This window comes from Peromyscus californicus, unplaced genomic scaffold, assembly GCF_007827085.1.
Source record: "Peromyscus californicus insignis strain IS unplaced genomic scaffold, ASM782708v3 Scaffold_11__1_contigs__length_118956290, whole genome shotgun sequence".
Taxonomy (NCBI): Eukaryota; Metazoa; Chordata; class Mammalia; order Rodentia; family Cricetidae; genus Peromyscus; species Peromyscus californicus.
In genome coordinates, this window is record NW_026294402.1 from 86840485 (window position 1) to 86857152 (window position 16668).

A 16668-nucleotide genomic window follows, 5' to 3' on the forward strand; every position below is an offset into this window, starting at 1 on the left:
CATGATTGACACCTTGTAGCTAGACAGTATTCTTTAAAACTGGTTGACAGTTTCACATATTTGAATCTGGTGAATTATGGTGAATCTCAGTTGTTTTCATCTGCATTACTGTCACCCCTCCCTCTTCTGTTAAAACCTTTTTTCTTCCCTGGAAGTCCCCTCCTATTTGGATCTCTCTCTCTCTCTCTCTCTCTCTCTCTCTCTCTCTCTCTCTCTCTCTCTCTCTCTGTCTCTGTGTGTGCTTCTTTCTGACTGTCTCTCAGTCTCTCTGTGGTGTCTGTGCACACGCACGTGTGTGTGCGCGTGCGTGTGTGTGTGTGTGTGTGTGTGTGTGTGTGTGTGTGTGTGTGCACGCGCGTGTGTGTCCTGGAGTTTGATTAGCATTGCTTGTATGAACATAGGAGGGAGGTTACTTACTGTAGTATAGACTACAAAAACATGATACCCTCTTTCCCAGCAACCATTAACTGCTAATCGTTCCTCAGGGAGATGTGAGGTCTCATGAGCAGGTAGCCACAGGTATAGTCGGTTCATGAATGCAACATCTGTGTTGTGTCCACAAGATGCCTTTTTACATCATGCCTCCTTATGCCTCATTATAATCATGCCTCTGCTATACCAGTGGTCACATTTTTCCTGGGAAGTCAATATTGTAGCTCACAAGGTGCATCACTGGGTAAGATGATTGATGGCTTTCGGCAGCTTGTATAGCACTTTCTGGCAGTGTGAAAACCAGCCATCAAGAAAGAAGCTTCTAGTTCAGTTCCTGCTTGATTTCTGTGTCTTCGTCTATATCCAAAGGGTATGGTTTGTGTTTTGAGCAACAAGATTGCACCATCAAGTTCAGTTGTGGGACCAAGAGCAATGCAATAACCTATCTTGTTTTGGGATCCTCTGGCACATCCATGACCAACAACTCAGGGAAGTGTCAGTTCTTATGACATGAATTGTGTTCTTACAATTCACAGAAACCAGAAATATTATACTTGCAAAATTTGATTTAATGAAATTATTTAAATTCAAATTTAATTGTAATTTCCTTTATAGTTCTGAATGTATTGTACAGCCAAAAATAATGTTGTCCAGTATTGTTTATTAAAAGAATACTTAATAAATAAAACATTGTTATATGGAACCTATTTGAGAAGAAAAATGGCATGATTTCTTGAAATAAAAAACAATGGTAATACTAAAGGTTATTAGGAATGAAAATCCCATAGGCAGTTTCTTACACTGCTATTGGTAGTCAGTTTCATACTAGAGTTTTCTGTAGATTAATGTGAGCTCTTGTGGTTACACAAAGTTAAACATGGATTGTTTTGTTTCAGTTTGTTTTCCTGCAGAAACAGTCAAAACCCTTAAGGGCAGTTTCCAACTCAGATGGAAGTATAGTATGCTAGTTTCTTACATATAATTTTACCACTTTTTTTTCTTCTTCATTTTTGACGTGGGTTAATATATCCTTATAACAAAACTCACTCATTTATATAATCAGTATATAGTTACAGAAATTTAATCATCATATTGAATAAGTCCTTAACATAAATTTTACTTTTCTTCTGGCTATTGATCATGAACTTTTATTATTTCAAGTGCTTTTATATTAAAAGTACAAGTTATAGTAATTAACTCATTTACATAATATAATGATCAGTATTCTTTAAATGAGGGTTTTGAGACTCTGAGGAAGGATCACTGATTTCCAGTTCAGGTCAGTACTCTTACAATAGTTCTTTTGGGAATTAAAGTACATTCTTCATGATAAACTTAAACTCAAAATGTCCCTCATTCTTCTTCTATACCTACTCACCTTTGTTCTCATTTAGTTCTAAGTTAAATGCATTTTTAAATACCACTCTCGATCATTTAATTATACTGTCAGTCTTTATCAAGAGCTCTATCCCTAGCCTTAAAAGCTAGTTTTCCCAGAATTCTTTGGCATTCTCTCAGTCCCACATGGCTCCCCCCTCTTTGAGCCTCATTTCCTTTCACTCTTTCAAAGTGATCTTGACAATCCCACTAGTTTTGTGTACTTTAAAGTACTAATAAACCCCATCCTGACCCATATCATCATGCTACACTTTAGATTTACAACTGCAACTTGCTGTAGACCATGTTCTCTGTATACCTACAGGTTCTCAAACATAATTATTGAACCAGCTTTGACATTTTACGTCCAAATTTGTACTCTGTTTTCCACATGTTGGAGGCATGTAGGAGCATAAAACAAAAATTTTAAAATCTTTCCTTAACCAACCTTGGTCTCAACAATTCTCGCTCATATAAACCCTCCTCATTCTCGCTAATTGGACTCCCAGAGATCCACCCGGGGCCTAGCCATGGATCTCTGCATCCAGATCCCTCAGTCATTGGATGGGGTTTCTAGCACAACAATTAGGGTGTTTGGCCATCCCATCACCAGAGTAGGTCAGTTCGGGCTGTATCTCGACCATTGCCAGCAGTCTGTTGTGGGGGTATCTTTGTGGATTTCTGTGGGCCTCTCTAGCACTTTGCTTCTTCCTATTCTCATGTGGTCTTCATTTACATGGTCTCCTATTCCTTGTTCTCCCTCTCTGTTCTTGATCCAGCTATGGCAATCTTACCAAAAGCAATCTACAGATTCAATGCAATCCCCATCAAAATACCAACACAATTCTTCACAGACCTGGAAAGAATAATACTCAACTTCATATGGAAAAACAAAAAACCCAGGAGAGCCAAAAGAATCCTGTACAATAACACAACCTCGGGAGGTATCACGATCCCTGACTTCAAGCTCTACTATAGAGCTACAGTAATAAAAACAGCTTGTTACTGGCATAAAAACCGACATGTGGACCAATGGAATCGAATTGAAGACCCCGATATTAATCCGCACACCTATGAACATATAATTTTTGACAAAGAAGCCAAAAGTGCACAATAGAAAAAAGAAAGCATCTTCAACAAATGGTGCTGGCATAACTGGATATCAACAAGTAGAAGGCTGCAAATAGATCCATATCTATCACCGTGCACAAAACTTAAGTCCAAGTGGTTCAAGGACCTCAACATAAATCCAGCTACTCTGAACCTGCTAGAAGAGAAAGTAGGAAGTAGTCTTGAACGCATTGGCATAGGAGATCACTTCCTAAATATAACACCAGTAGCACAGACACTGAGAGAAACAATCAATCAATGGGACCTCTTGAAACTAAGAAACTTTTGTAGAGCAAAGGATACAGTCAACAAGGCAAAGTGACAGCCTACAGAATGGGAAAAGGTCTTTACCAACCCCACATCTGACAGAGGACTGATATCCAGACATATAAGGAACTCAAGAAATTAGACATCAAAATGCCCAACAGTCCAATTAAGAAATGGGCTATAGAACTAAACACACTTTTTTTTAAATGTCAGTTTTAATGATTTCTTTTTTTTATTCTCTCTTTGTCACAATTAAACTTCCTTGCTTTACATCTGAACTCTGACAAGCACTTCCTGCTTAACTTTGTATGATAAGGGTTACAAATGGGAAGCATCCACTCTCTATTCTGTTGGCACAAAGTTCAAGCTCTTGATGAAGTCTGAGGTTTGCCCATATTCTCACCTACCTTATTTTTAGCATTGTCTGCCAACACTCCACCAACAGTCTTTAATTCTTCAGAGCTAAGCCCCATTTGTACAGTTCTGGCCTGTGTTTTCATAAAACCTTTCCTTCCCATAAAGGTCAGATTGAAGGAGTTAGTACTTATATCAAAGCCCATCTTGTCTGCATAGGTTAATAAAACCCTTAATCATAAAGGTTACAAAAAGATAAAACAGGAAGGAAAGAATTGGAAGAAAACACAAGACCTCTAGTGACCATGAATTGGCAGCTGATGTTGTGAATATGAGTATATTATTGAAAATGGTCTTCAGATTGAACACAATCCCCAACAAAATCTCGTTGTATTCTTTATAAATATAAAATCCTAAAATGCAGCCGGGCGGTGGTGGCACACGCCTTTAATCCCAGCACTCGGGAGGTAGAGCCAGGCGGATCTCTGTGAGTTCGAGGCCAGCCTGGTCTCCAAAGCGAGTTCCAGGAAAGGCGCAAAGCTACACAGAGAAACCCTGTCTCGAAAAAACCAAAAAAAAAAAAAAAAAAAAAAAAAAAAAATCCTAAAATGCGCACAGAAGCAAAAATGTCAGAGTAGCCTAAAATATCTTAAGCAGAGAAAACAATGATGAAGATACCAAAATGCATAATCTCAAATTGTATTAAAGACCTGTAGTCAGAAAAATTAAATGATGCTGGCACAAAAACAGATATGCAGGTGGTGCTAATGTACTGTCTAGTGCTAAGATAAAACACTGACCAGAACTAACATGGACAGAGAAAGGGTTTACTTCAGTTTACAGATCACAGTCCACCATTCCATGACAGTTGGGAAGCCAGGGCTGGAGTGCAAGGTAGAACCTAAAGCACAGACATTGGGGGGTACTGCTTGTTTCCTCTGGCTTGCAAAGCTGTCTTCCTTGTACAAAGCCCAGGAGAATCCAGGTCCACCATCTCAGGGATGGCACTGTTCACAGTTGGCTGGGACATCCCACATCAACATCAATTACCAACCAAGAAAATGGACCACAGAGCTGCCCACAGGCCTGTCTGATGGAGGCAATTCCTCAATGAAAGTTTCCTATTCCCAAGTTGACAACCAATGACTAGCTATCACACAAGCCAGTAGAACAGAGAATTTAGAGATAAATCCAGAGATAAAGTCACCAAACTACAGAGTTGCCACAATCACTGGGTGTGTGTATGTGGTGGTTGGGGAGTGGAGACAGCCTCTTTCAACAAATGATACTAGGGAAACAAATGAAATTAGAGCTGTATCTCTCACCTTGCACACACACACACACACACACACACACACACACACACACACACACACACTGGATCAGAGGTTTCAGTGAAACTAGTTAATAAAAAAGACACTTAAAGGCACAGGCAACACATTTCTGAAAAACACTTCAGTAGTGCAGGAGACACTTCCAAGAATTGACAGATGGGATTGCATGAAATCAAAAAGCTTCTGCTCAGCAAAGGCAACAAGTTGCAGAATATGTCACCCTACAGAGTGTAGAAAATATTGCCAGCTACACATTAGACAGAGCATTAATATCTAGAATAATAAAAATATCAACAAAAACCTAATCAATAAATGGACCTAATAAGTGAGTGGAAAGTTCAGAAGAAGAAATACAAACATCCCAAAACACTTTTAAAATTTCATATGGAGGGGGCAGTGGGTACAAGCATACCAGGGTCAGAGTGAGTGTGGAGGTCAAAGGCCATCTTTGGAAGATGTTTCTCTCTTTTCACTGTGGGTTCTGTGGATTGAACTCAAGTAGTCAGACTTGTATGACAAGTTGTTTTACACACTTAGGCATCTGAGTAACCCCTAAAAATATTTGAAAAAGTGTTCAACATCCTTAGGTTCAAGGATATGCAAATTGAACTTCATTGGTATTCTGTCTTACCCTAGTCAGAATGGCCATTACTTTTTTAAAAAGCAAGCAAGCCAGTAAGCAAGCAAGAAAACAACAGCAAATGCTGGAAAGGATGTAGAGAAGGAGTGTTCATTTCTGCTGATGGTCTGAACATGTAAATTTGTGCAGCCATGATAGAAATCACCATGGTGCTTTCTCAGAAAGGTGAACAGAACTGCCATATCATTCCTGGTAATGTACCTGAAGAACTCTAAGTCAGAATGCCACAGAGGTGGGCTAATTGCCTAGAGGACCATCAACAGTGGAACCAGCCTAGATGTCCATCAACAGATGAATGAGGAGGAGGACTAATGCAGTGTGATAGAATACATATAGCAAGGAAATAGAAAGGGAAGTGATTTGGAGGGGAGGGGCCATCAGGGAAGTGGAAGGGATGGGGGAGCATAGAAATGGGAAAAGATGACTAAGAACAAAATAAAATGGCATATGTGTGAAAATGCCCTAAAGGAACCACTTTGTATGCTAACTTTAAAAATATTGGTTTAAAAAGAGTACCAAAGTAGTCAGAATGTTTCATTGTGAGCCTAGCCTTTAACGCTGAGCCATCTCTCCAGCCCATGTAGTCAGAATGTTTAAATTCTCCTTTTGCTACTACATACTAGCTGATATCCTTCAGCAAGTTATTCAATCTCCAGCCCAAGAAAAGCTACCAGTGTATATGCCTTTAATCTCAGCACTCAGGAGGGAAGCCAAGGCAGGTGGTTCTGTATAAGTGTAAAGCCAGCCTCATCTACAGAGAGAGTTCCAAGCCAGCTAGGATTACAAAGTGAAACTGTGTCTTTGAAAAAATGTTCATACTAAATGTGTACATGAATGTGATAACAGGAGTGTTATTATAATCACCAACATGAAAGCAGTCCGAGTGTTCTTGAATCAAAGAACACAAATAGTGTGATCTATTCCCTATTGTAGAATACCACTCAACAGTAAAAAAGAATAAAGTACCAAAAACACTGTACATGTGCTACAACATGGGTATAAGTTGAAAACATACAGATAAGGAGAAACCTAGCACACGAGTACTGTACACTTCATCTATGTGACATGCCCACCATAGATAAACCACAGAGAATGATTTCAAGAGGTGAGAGAGGAAGAAGTAAGTGAATGCCAATGAGTGATAACTCTTCTGGACTTAGGCAGTGAGGGTGGTTACTCAGCTTTGCTAACACAAAAAAAGACAACAACAAAACCCACTGAATTGTACATTTAGAGAAGGAAAGAAATCAAGATGATTTTCTTTATTGTTTTGACTTGGAAATGGTGTTTGACAAATGGAAACTGGGCCAGGCATCTCTTCCTGAGAACTCCAGGCCACTTTTGAAGCACTTGGTATATTGAGCCACAATTAAAGAAACAATCCTGAAATGGTTTTCTTCTATGTTTGAACATAGTGGATTTAAACAACCACCTTTTAAAATCTAGATCTGATTTTGTTTTTCCATACATTTTTTTCCTCTGTAGCAAACATGACTTCATCAGGCCTGGTGGAAGAGAAGGTTATGCATTAGTTATTGTATGGTATTTTATTATTCTGAATACCCTTCTAAAAAACATTGGGAAATGCTGGGGCCTTGAATGGTTTGTATAATTTATATAATGGCCTAGGTAGGGTTCATTAGATTTTGGATGGTGGTGGAGTGTGAAGAATTGGACATAAATATGGATAAGTATTATGACCTGAACATTGTATACTCCTACCCCATTTACCTGTTGGGGCCTTATTACAAGGGCTGGGGAGGTGGAGTCTTTCAGGAGTTTCCAGAGGTCCTGAGATGGAGCCATTAGGGTGAAGTTAGTGTTCTTATGAGAGGTGGCAAGAAAGTGATGGCCTGAGTATTCTTGAAGAGTGTCCTCCCCAGGCCAGGAAGAGGGTGAGCACAGGCTAGATTTGCAGTTGATCTTCGAGTTCCCTGCTTAAAGCCAGGGAAGGTAATGTTTGTTGTTGAAACCACTCCACTTGCAGTAGTCCGATTAGGAAATGAGCTTAAGAAGTTGACTGAGAGATATAAGTGTTGATAAACACTCTGAGGTCTAGATGAAAGGACAAAGAGAGATCATTGAACAAAGGTAACCCAGTATAGATGGTAATGACTTCTTTGCAATAACTAGTAAAAATGACAATGATAATTGCATGCTAGACGTTGTACTGGCCCCCTTTAAAACCAATGAAGTGTGTTCATGATCAGTAAAGGAGAAGCCTCATACAGTGAGAGGCTACCTTGTTTCTCAGTGTGCCAAACTTCATTTCTATATCAGTGAAATGGGCATAATTATGTCACAAGTTTTAAGATGATATGATGAACTAATATGTGAATAATGCTCTCAATACATTGTTAATGTATAGGTATACACTTGGAGAACAGAGGACTTGTTTTCTTTAAGAACATGTTACACGGTTATTTTCAAATGTAAAAATCATATAACTTTCAATACACTGAAGTGATAAGCACAATACTTTCATCTGTTTGAAAACACAGGCCCTGCTGGACCAGCTCTCCCTCCACCTTCAGGCTTACCTATGGGATCTAACGTTCCACAGCATCCCGGTGCCATCCCCTTGTACCACCCCATTGGTGGTACCCGTCCTATCCAGTACCAGCCTGGCAAATATCCTATGAGGAATCATTCTGCTCCAGTAATGTGGATGCCAGGGCCAACTCCTATGTCCAGCTGCCCTCCTGGTCTGGAATACTTAGCTCAGGTATTCTGATACATCTAAAGCATTTTCCTATGAAGTATGACCATGGGGTCTAAACAGAGGAAACAAGACGCTGGCTAGAGTGAATAGGGAGATGAATCATTGATGACAGAGGCTGGCTTGCTGAAACCATGATAGTGGATTTACAGGTAATCAGTGAGTATAAGGATGCATTCATAGGACACATAAGTTATTTTTGTAGCAATAAAGTTGACTTCCAAATTATTCAATATGTCTTTCTCAAGGAAGTTAGAAAAATAAGAATGAGAATAACTACGGGCGGTGGTGGCGCACACCTTTAATCCCAGCACTCGGGAGGCAGAGGCAGGAGGATCTCTGTGAGTTCGAGGCCAGCCTGGTCTACAAAGTGAGTTCCAGGAAAGGCGCAAAGCTACACAGAGAAACCCTGTCTCGAAAAACAAAAACAAAAAAAAAAAAAAAAAAAAAAACAAACAAAAAAAAAAAGAATGAGAATAACTAATCTGATGCTGTGCCATTTACTTAGAAGTAAAGTGTTCACATCAAGAAAAACAGAATATATATATAAATCAGCACACTTTTCAATCCAGACAGGGTAGCAACAACAAACTTAACTCTCTCTCTCTCTCTCTCTCTCTCTCTCTCTCTCTCTCTCTCTCTCTCTCTCTCTGTATATTAAGCCATGTTTTATATATATATATATATATATATATATATATACATACATTTTAAGCCATGATACTTTAATTTCATGATAATTTTTGTTAATTCAGTAGTATAAACTATTTTCTGTTCTACGAAATGTTTGCTTTATGACTACAAGGGTGAAGTGTCCTGATACATTTACACCTCCCATATTCTGGCATACAAACAGTACTTAATCGAATTTGAGCCCCAAACTAGATGTTTTTAGTTTTGGCACTTGAGGGAGCTTCCTCATGTCTACAGCATGAAATCATAGACTAGTCCCACCTCTAGACTTTGCAATGACTCGTCATGTTAAACTGTGAGAAACAGATGAATCCAAATTTTTAATTACAATTCATATATACAAGTTAGATAACACAGCTCAGTGAGACTTGGCTCTCCATCCTAAGGGTAACATACACATTCTCCACTAAGCTAGACAAGTCTTAAGTTTTTTCTTCCAAATAATGTACAAATTTAGAAGTAGCTGGTAAAAACACACACACACACACACACACACACACACACACACACACACACACACACACACACACACACACACACTATAATGACCTAAGCAGACATCCATGTAATTACAGTTGCAAAATGCAAACATTCTGGAAAGAACATTGTATCATAGTTCATTCACTTGCAGTGGCTCTTTGCTCCTTTTCCCTGTGGTAATTTTAGAAACGAGTGTCAAGTTTGAAATTAGATCTGCTAAGTTGGGGGTTTGCTGCTTGAATTCTGCACTGGATCCTCAAACAAACCGATGTGAATGTAATTTTTTCTCCTGTGTGAAGGAGCAGCCACACCCCAACAGAATAGGAGGAAAAATCTAGAACTATTTCAAGTTTTATCTTTTTGTATATGAAAATAAATAAGAATAAAGAAAGAAAAAAAGAAAAACAGAATAAGGAAGAAGAGAGCACTAGACAAGGAGATATGGGGGTTACAAAATGTACAACCCACGGCTTCTTTTCAACATCTCAGACTCTTTAACACTCCTGAACCCCCAAATACATAAATCTAAGTAAATGTAAGAGGTTGCTTCAAGTCAAAATCCATGTCCCCTTCACACAGCACAGTGACTCCCCAATTTCTTATACATGTAAATTACAGAGCCAGAATAAGAGCTAGTGTGATACACAGTTTTTGTACAAATGATATATAAAACCTGCAAAAGAAAACTTGTTGGCGAAACTAAAACAAAGCTAATTGTGGAAATGTCTTCTGAACTTATAAATCTTGTTTTGCTTTTGAAAAAGTATTTAAATACATTACTTAGTAGGAGCATTCCAATTTAATGTGTTCTGATGTAGTCAACCGAACATTCTTGGAGTTGACATGTGTCAGTTTTCAGTTCTCTGTGTCGGAGGGACCTGTTAGGCCTATGTATTGAAAATCATAGATACACTGCTGCATTGCTGATATATGAAAGTCAACAGGGTTAGGTAAGAAAATATTTGAATTTTACATGAATAAAATTTCATGTTAAAATTGTTGGAGCAAACCTTTGATGAAATATCAAATCCATTCATAGAAAGTGGTAGAATAGATGCATTTGATATTCTAAAAAGCTTTCAGACAGTACTGCAGTGAATCACATTTAGATATCTCCATTTCTATACCCAATGAAACTGCCTTTGGAAATCTGAAATTTTTTGAAAAGGGCATCTCAATTTCTGCTATTACTCTGAGAATAAATTAGTGTACTTTTAAAAATGAATCCTATTTTCCCGTTCAGGAGTTATTGAGTTTAAAATAAATTAAAAAGTAAATTAAAGAGGTTTGGAGCCAGACAAACCTGATCTTTCTCCTCTCTCTCCTCTCCTAACACTAACCTTGTAGTCTTCAACTCTCATTATCCATGAAATGGTTTAATCAAGGGCAGACTAAACCACTGTTGTGAGAAGTTTTAGTGGACAAACTTGTAATGGCTGTCATGTTTTTGGCACACAGAGGCATGCCCTACAGATACTGGCTGTGGACACTAGTAGTTACACACTCTTGTGTCATTTCTCTGTTAGGTCATTTGAGGTGACACATACAGATTATGTGATACTTTGTTAAGAGTACCAAGAGCCCTTTTCCATCCACTGAAACTAGAGTTTCCAGAGCTTTGTGTTTGCCAGTGACTCCACCTGTTTGTCTATTCACTGCTGGCATAGCACCTCACTAGGAAACTTCTGCATCAGCAATAATCAGAACAGTTTGCCCTGTGGTAAATGCTTTTTACCACATACTAATATTTTAATTTTATTTCTATACTTCAGTTTCTTAGTATTTTACAAAAGGAACTGCAAACAATTGTAGGAGCCATTTTAATATCTTCTATGAGATGACCTTGTATTAATTTATAAGTTCTACATTAAACATGGATAGTGTCCTCCTATATCTTTTTGTAACTAATCACACAATATCATCCATAACAAGTTGTTTTTAATCTTGTTATTATACTCACGTAACTTTCATTATTTGATGAATTTTGATGAAGTGCAGCATTTTAGGCAGCATTCTGTGCCCAGCGATTATGAATGGTCTAATGACATAAATGATTTGCAATTATGTTGATTAAGATCTGTCTGTCCTAGAGGAGACAGTCTATCTCCTGCTGGGATGTTCTGAATTGTAACAAATAATAAAACCACCAAACTATCCATCTTCAAAGTAATTCCGATATTATTCAAGTAGAAATTTCTCTAATGGTGTTTCTAACCTTCCCTTTCATAGACTACTGTCTTAGAATGTTTCCTTTCCTTTCTCCAGATCCTACTCACAGGGTGCTCCCCTCATGCATCCATGCTAAAGTAGCATGTGGGAAAGAACCTGGTATTAGGTAAATACAGGTGAATGAAAATCACATGCTTAACCTCTTTGAGAGGTACTCAGGAAGTAATGTGAAGCAGAGGTCCTGTTCAGGCTTGCTTTAGCTTGTTCACCTTCCCTAAAGCACAAGAACGTCCCATGCTGTGTCTAGTCTCATGTGAAGTCATCCTGATTTGCTCCCGCATGATCATCTCAGAGAAGATGACAGAGAAACAATCCAAGATCCTTGACATGTACTTTGGTTCCTCAATGTGTTGTCACTGTAGCAAGCAAATGTTTTCCTGATGTCAGTCAGCTCTCTGATTTCTGATGTTGAACTTCCTGAAAGTATTCTTCTTATTTAGATACCTCTGCCAATAGCTATCTAATTGAAAGCAGATGAGATAATCTCAACTAATTAAAGTTTTGGATTCCATTCAATTTTCAAAGAGATATTTGGCATCAATTAATACATTTTAACTATTTTTATACATGGGTATTTTGCGTGCATATGTATCTGTGCACCACTTGCATGCCTGGTAGCCGTGGAGGCCAGAAGTGGGAGTCTGATTCCCTAGAACCGGAGTTACAGATGGTTGTGAGAAACCATGTAGGTTCTGAGAGCCAAATTCACATCCTCTGGAAATGCAGCCCGTGCTCTTAAGACTGACCCAACTCTCCAGCCTCTGATTGATACATTTTAATACTGTGTCATCCCATTCTTTTCTCTTGCTAATTAAAACTAATTCTGACTGTCTGCCTTCTAATTACTGTTGTTCTGTCCCCACAGTTGGACAACATACATGTTCTTCAGCACTTTGAGCCTCTGGAAGGTAGGTATAATTGTGTTTTGATTAACATGTATTTTAATCAGATGGAGATTTGTATTGTTTCATACCTAGTGCCTTATTTTATGTGCATGAGCTTTTAGTGACTCAGAGATCGTTCTCTGTTTCCATATCTTCACAAAAGAAATAAAGTAAATTTTCCATATAGTTTTATCGATCCATACTCCATACACTGGTGGTCTCTTAGACTCAGAAAGGACTTATATCTAATCTGGTTAGTCCCTTGTACCATTTGTCCAATTTTTTCCCCTCTGCATTCACCTCTTTTAGATGAGTACAAGAAGGTGAGAGGTGGACTGAGCTAGTTAGAGCCCCACACTCCACTACAGTCAGTGAGTGGCAAAGAGAAAACAGAGTCTAGGGCTATTGAGTTCTAGTCTGTGGTTATTGCTAGATAAATGATCCCAGTCAGGTGATGCTGGGCTGTTCTCAGTTCCCTGCATGATTACTCACCCTCTGGTAGGCACTGGGCATGCCCCTCTGGGCACCACACAGGGCGTTGATTTTTCTGGATTTTTTTTTTCTTATCTGTAAGGAGCATGTCCCTAGTCATTTCCTCAATTTCATGTGCTGATTAATTCATGGTCTAATGTGTGATTCATTAACATGGTTTTATTATTAAAATTTTCTGAATTCTTTTATTCCAGGAACATTGTATTAACCATAACTTTTATGTGGGAAAACTTTTAAAATAATTTCACGTTAAACTTAGCAATTGTTTTGAACTTTTAAAACGCTTAAGCCTCATGGGTCACATGGTTGTATTTCACCTGAAATTAAAAAAAAAATTTTTTTTGACTTTCAGTCCTAACCATACTTCTTCCTGTTTTCTTTCTCCCTTCTTTCCTTCCTTCTTTCTTCCCTCCCTTCCTTCCTTTCTTCCTTCTTTCCTTCCTTCCTTTCATTCTTTTTTATGGCAAAGGCTGCTTGAGGCCTATCTTGATTGGTTCTAATTTAAAATTCCTTTTTTTTTTAATTCTAATTTTTAGTGATGACAGGTTATGAAACTAATAATAGATATGACATCAAAAACAACATAGACCAGATGGTATATATCGTAATTGAAGATACAGATGACTATACCAGGAATGCCTATCGGAACCTACGACCTTTTGTGCTCCGGGTCACTGACTGCCTGGGCCGAGAGATCATGACCATGCAGAGGCCTTTCCGATGCACCTGCTGCTGCTTCTGCTGCTCCTGCGCAAGGCAAGAGGTCAGGGAACAGGAGTGGAAGCGACACTTGCTTCCTAATCTGCCCTTTACAGTGTGGCTGGCCTTCTCCTTCCTGTACTACCTGGGACGGAGATTTCTGGCCCTACAATTTGGAATGAACTTGAAACTGAGTAGCGGGGAAGGAGAAAGCTGACTTCTATCAAGGGACAGCATTTCAGTTTCCCTTTATCTCTTCAACTGAGAGATAGGGGTCAAGTACAACTTGAGTCTGTTTTGTGAATAACTGTTTTCTGATGGATTATAGGGATGGACAGTAGTCATGTGGTATGTAATGGTACCAACATATCCACCAGATGACAGATTGGGAAGGGCTTTTGACTGATTTCATTACCCACCACAGCCTATACCTTTGTGCAAAAAAAAAAAAAAAAAAAAAAAAAAGTCTTTAAAGTATGGAATGCCAGACTGTAGTGCCCTGCCAATGGCAGAGCTAGACCTACAGTGCAAATGCTCTGTATTGTGGTTTGGTCCCTCCCCTGTGACATACACAGGCTCAGAAACAAAAATTACTGAAAAAAGACTGTGTCTCTGTGAGTTTGTGTGCATTAGTCCTGTTGTGCCTGGAAGATGCTGTTACCTTGGAGTCATTCATCACCTCTGCTTCTTAGAATTTTTCCACCTTCTTTTCAGAATAGATCCTAAGGCTTGAGGTGTAGGTGTTGATGGAGACATTCCATTTATGGTTGAGTGCTCCAAATTCTCTCACTCTCTGCCCACTAGCCCGTTGTGAGTCTCTATGTTAATTCTCATCTACTGTAAGAAGCTTCTCTGATGAGGGTCCAGTGATGCTCTGAACTATGGGCACAGTAATATGGTCTTTTAGCACAATAATACTAGACTTTCCTTTATGCCCATGACCTATCTAGTTTCATATTTTTGGCCACTTGGATCCTTTGTATATAGATCATGAAGTGTAATCATGGGTCATGAAGTGTTCTTAATGTGTGCTTGAATTCACTTCCAATATTTTACCGAGAGGTTTCTGTCTGTTGAGCAGGAGATTTGCTCTGTAGTTTTCCTTTTTGTTCTATCTTTATTTGGTTTGGGTACCAGGGTGATATTACCTTTGCTCAATTAATTTGCTGGTTTCCCTTACCTTCCATTTTGAAAAACAGTTTAAGACATTACCTCATCCTTGAAAGTTTAGTAGAATTTGGCTCTAGATCCATCCAGTCCTAGTCTTTTCTTTAGTAAGGAGATACAGTAATGACTGCTTTAATCTCATTGCTTGTTATTTGTTTAAGTTATGTATATCTTCCTGATTTAGTTTTGACAGGTCATATGTGTTTAGCTGTTTGGAAAGTTTTCATAGCATCTCCTAAAGGTACTTCTGGATTACGTTAGATTTTGTTTTAATTCATCTCTCTTGTCTCCAATTTTATTAATTTGTGCCCTCCTTTTATTTTGGGTCATGTGGTTAGGGATTTTTCAAACTCGTTTACCTTTTCAAAAAATAAAATATTTTGGTTTATTCTGTGTATCCTTTTAGTCTCTAGTTCATCAGTTTCTACCCTAATCTTTATAATTACTTGCTATTTACTGCATTTGGATTTGACTTGCTGTTGATTCTCTAGAACTTTCAAGTGGATCACCTGTGACCTTATTTGTAATGCAAGCTCTCCCAATTGTAGTATTTCCCTTAGAACTGCCCTGTCTGTGTCCTGGAGGTTTGAGAAGTTCTGTTGCTATTTTAGTTTGTATCTGTCATGGTTTCAATTTCCTCCTTGATTTTTTCACTGATTCAGTATTCCTTGAAAGTGTGCAAATATTTGTTTAACTTCTATAGTTTTCCTTGATGTTGATTCTAGTTTTATTCTGTTGTGATCTGACAGAATATAAGAAACTGTTCCAATTCTCTTGTCTTTCTTGAGGCTGGCTTCACGGCCTACAGTGTCACTAATTTAAAAAAAAAGGTTCCATGAGCCACTGAAAGAATGATGTATGGCATAGTTTAGCTGTAAAGTTTTGTGGTTTTTAGTTGTAGTTTTTAGTCCAGAAGACATCTTGAAGATGGTAATGGGGTATTGAAGTCTCCCACTATTATTGTATCAGGACCTGTCTGATCTTCCGCTGCCTTTAAGTATTTGCTTTATGAAATTGGGAGACTCAATATTTGATTACAAAATGTTTACTATTATTTTATAGTTGTGCTGGCTAGGTTTTTGTTGACTTCACAAGCTAGAGTCATTTGAAAAAAAGGGAATGTCAGTTAAGAAAAGAGTACTTTCTTCTATTGCAGACAATCCAAGTTTGGTTCCCAGCACCCATGCTGGGCAGATCATAAACTTTAAGTATTTTTTGCAGTGATGCCTTGGTTGCCATTCAATGTCTTAGTCTGTACTTTTCATGAAATGTCTTATTTCTCCATCATCTTTAAAATAGAGCTTGGCTGGGTGTTTCAATCTTATTTGGCACTTGTTTATTTTCATTCCATGATTTCCTGGTTTGGGAGTTGATGGCATGAGGTCTGATTCTTGTGTCTTTTCCTTTGTATGTGACTTGGCGTTTTTCCCTTCTAGCTTTAGTATTGTTCTTTATTTTTGCATTTTTATATCTTCTTTATGAATTGTCATAGAGAGGTTCTCTTCTGCTCATTCCTGTCATGGTTCTGAATGCCTCTTAGGTTTGGTTTCTATGACTTTCTCTAGATTTGCCATAATTTCTAGAATTTAGACTTCATCACACCCCTTTCTTCTACTCCAGAGAGTCTTAGACCTGGTTTCTTAAATGTACCCCAGAAATCTTGGAAGCTTTGTTCATATGTGTTCATTTATATATATACATACAGTAAATATGTATTATATATACATGTACATATGCATAGGTACATCTCTATATGTATCAATATATGTGTACTTTTGCCTTGCCATTGTC

At 38.3% G+C, this 16668-nt stretch overlaps 1 protein-coding gene across 1 annotated transcript in view; it reads left to right on the plus strand.

Moving 5' to 3' along the window:
* The window catches only part of Plscr4 (phospholipid scramblase 4), a 38937-nt gene that overhangs the window by 15917 nt on the left and 6352 nt on the right, over positions 1 to 16668 (plus strand). The window contains exons 4-6 of the mRNA XM_052716854.1: positions 8016 to 8239; positions 12501 to 12543; positions 13548 to 13774. Coding sequence (XP_052572814.1) covers positions 8016 to 8239; positions 12501 to 12543; positions 13548 to 13774 — 494 coding nt within the window. The remainder of the gene's footprint in view (positions 1 to 8015; positions 8240 to 12500; positions 12544 to 13547; positions 13775 to 16668) is intronic.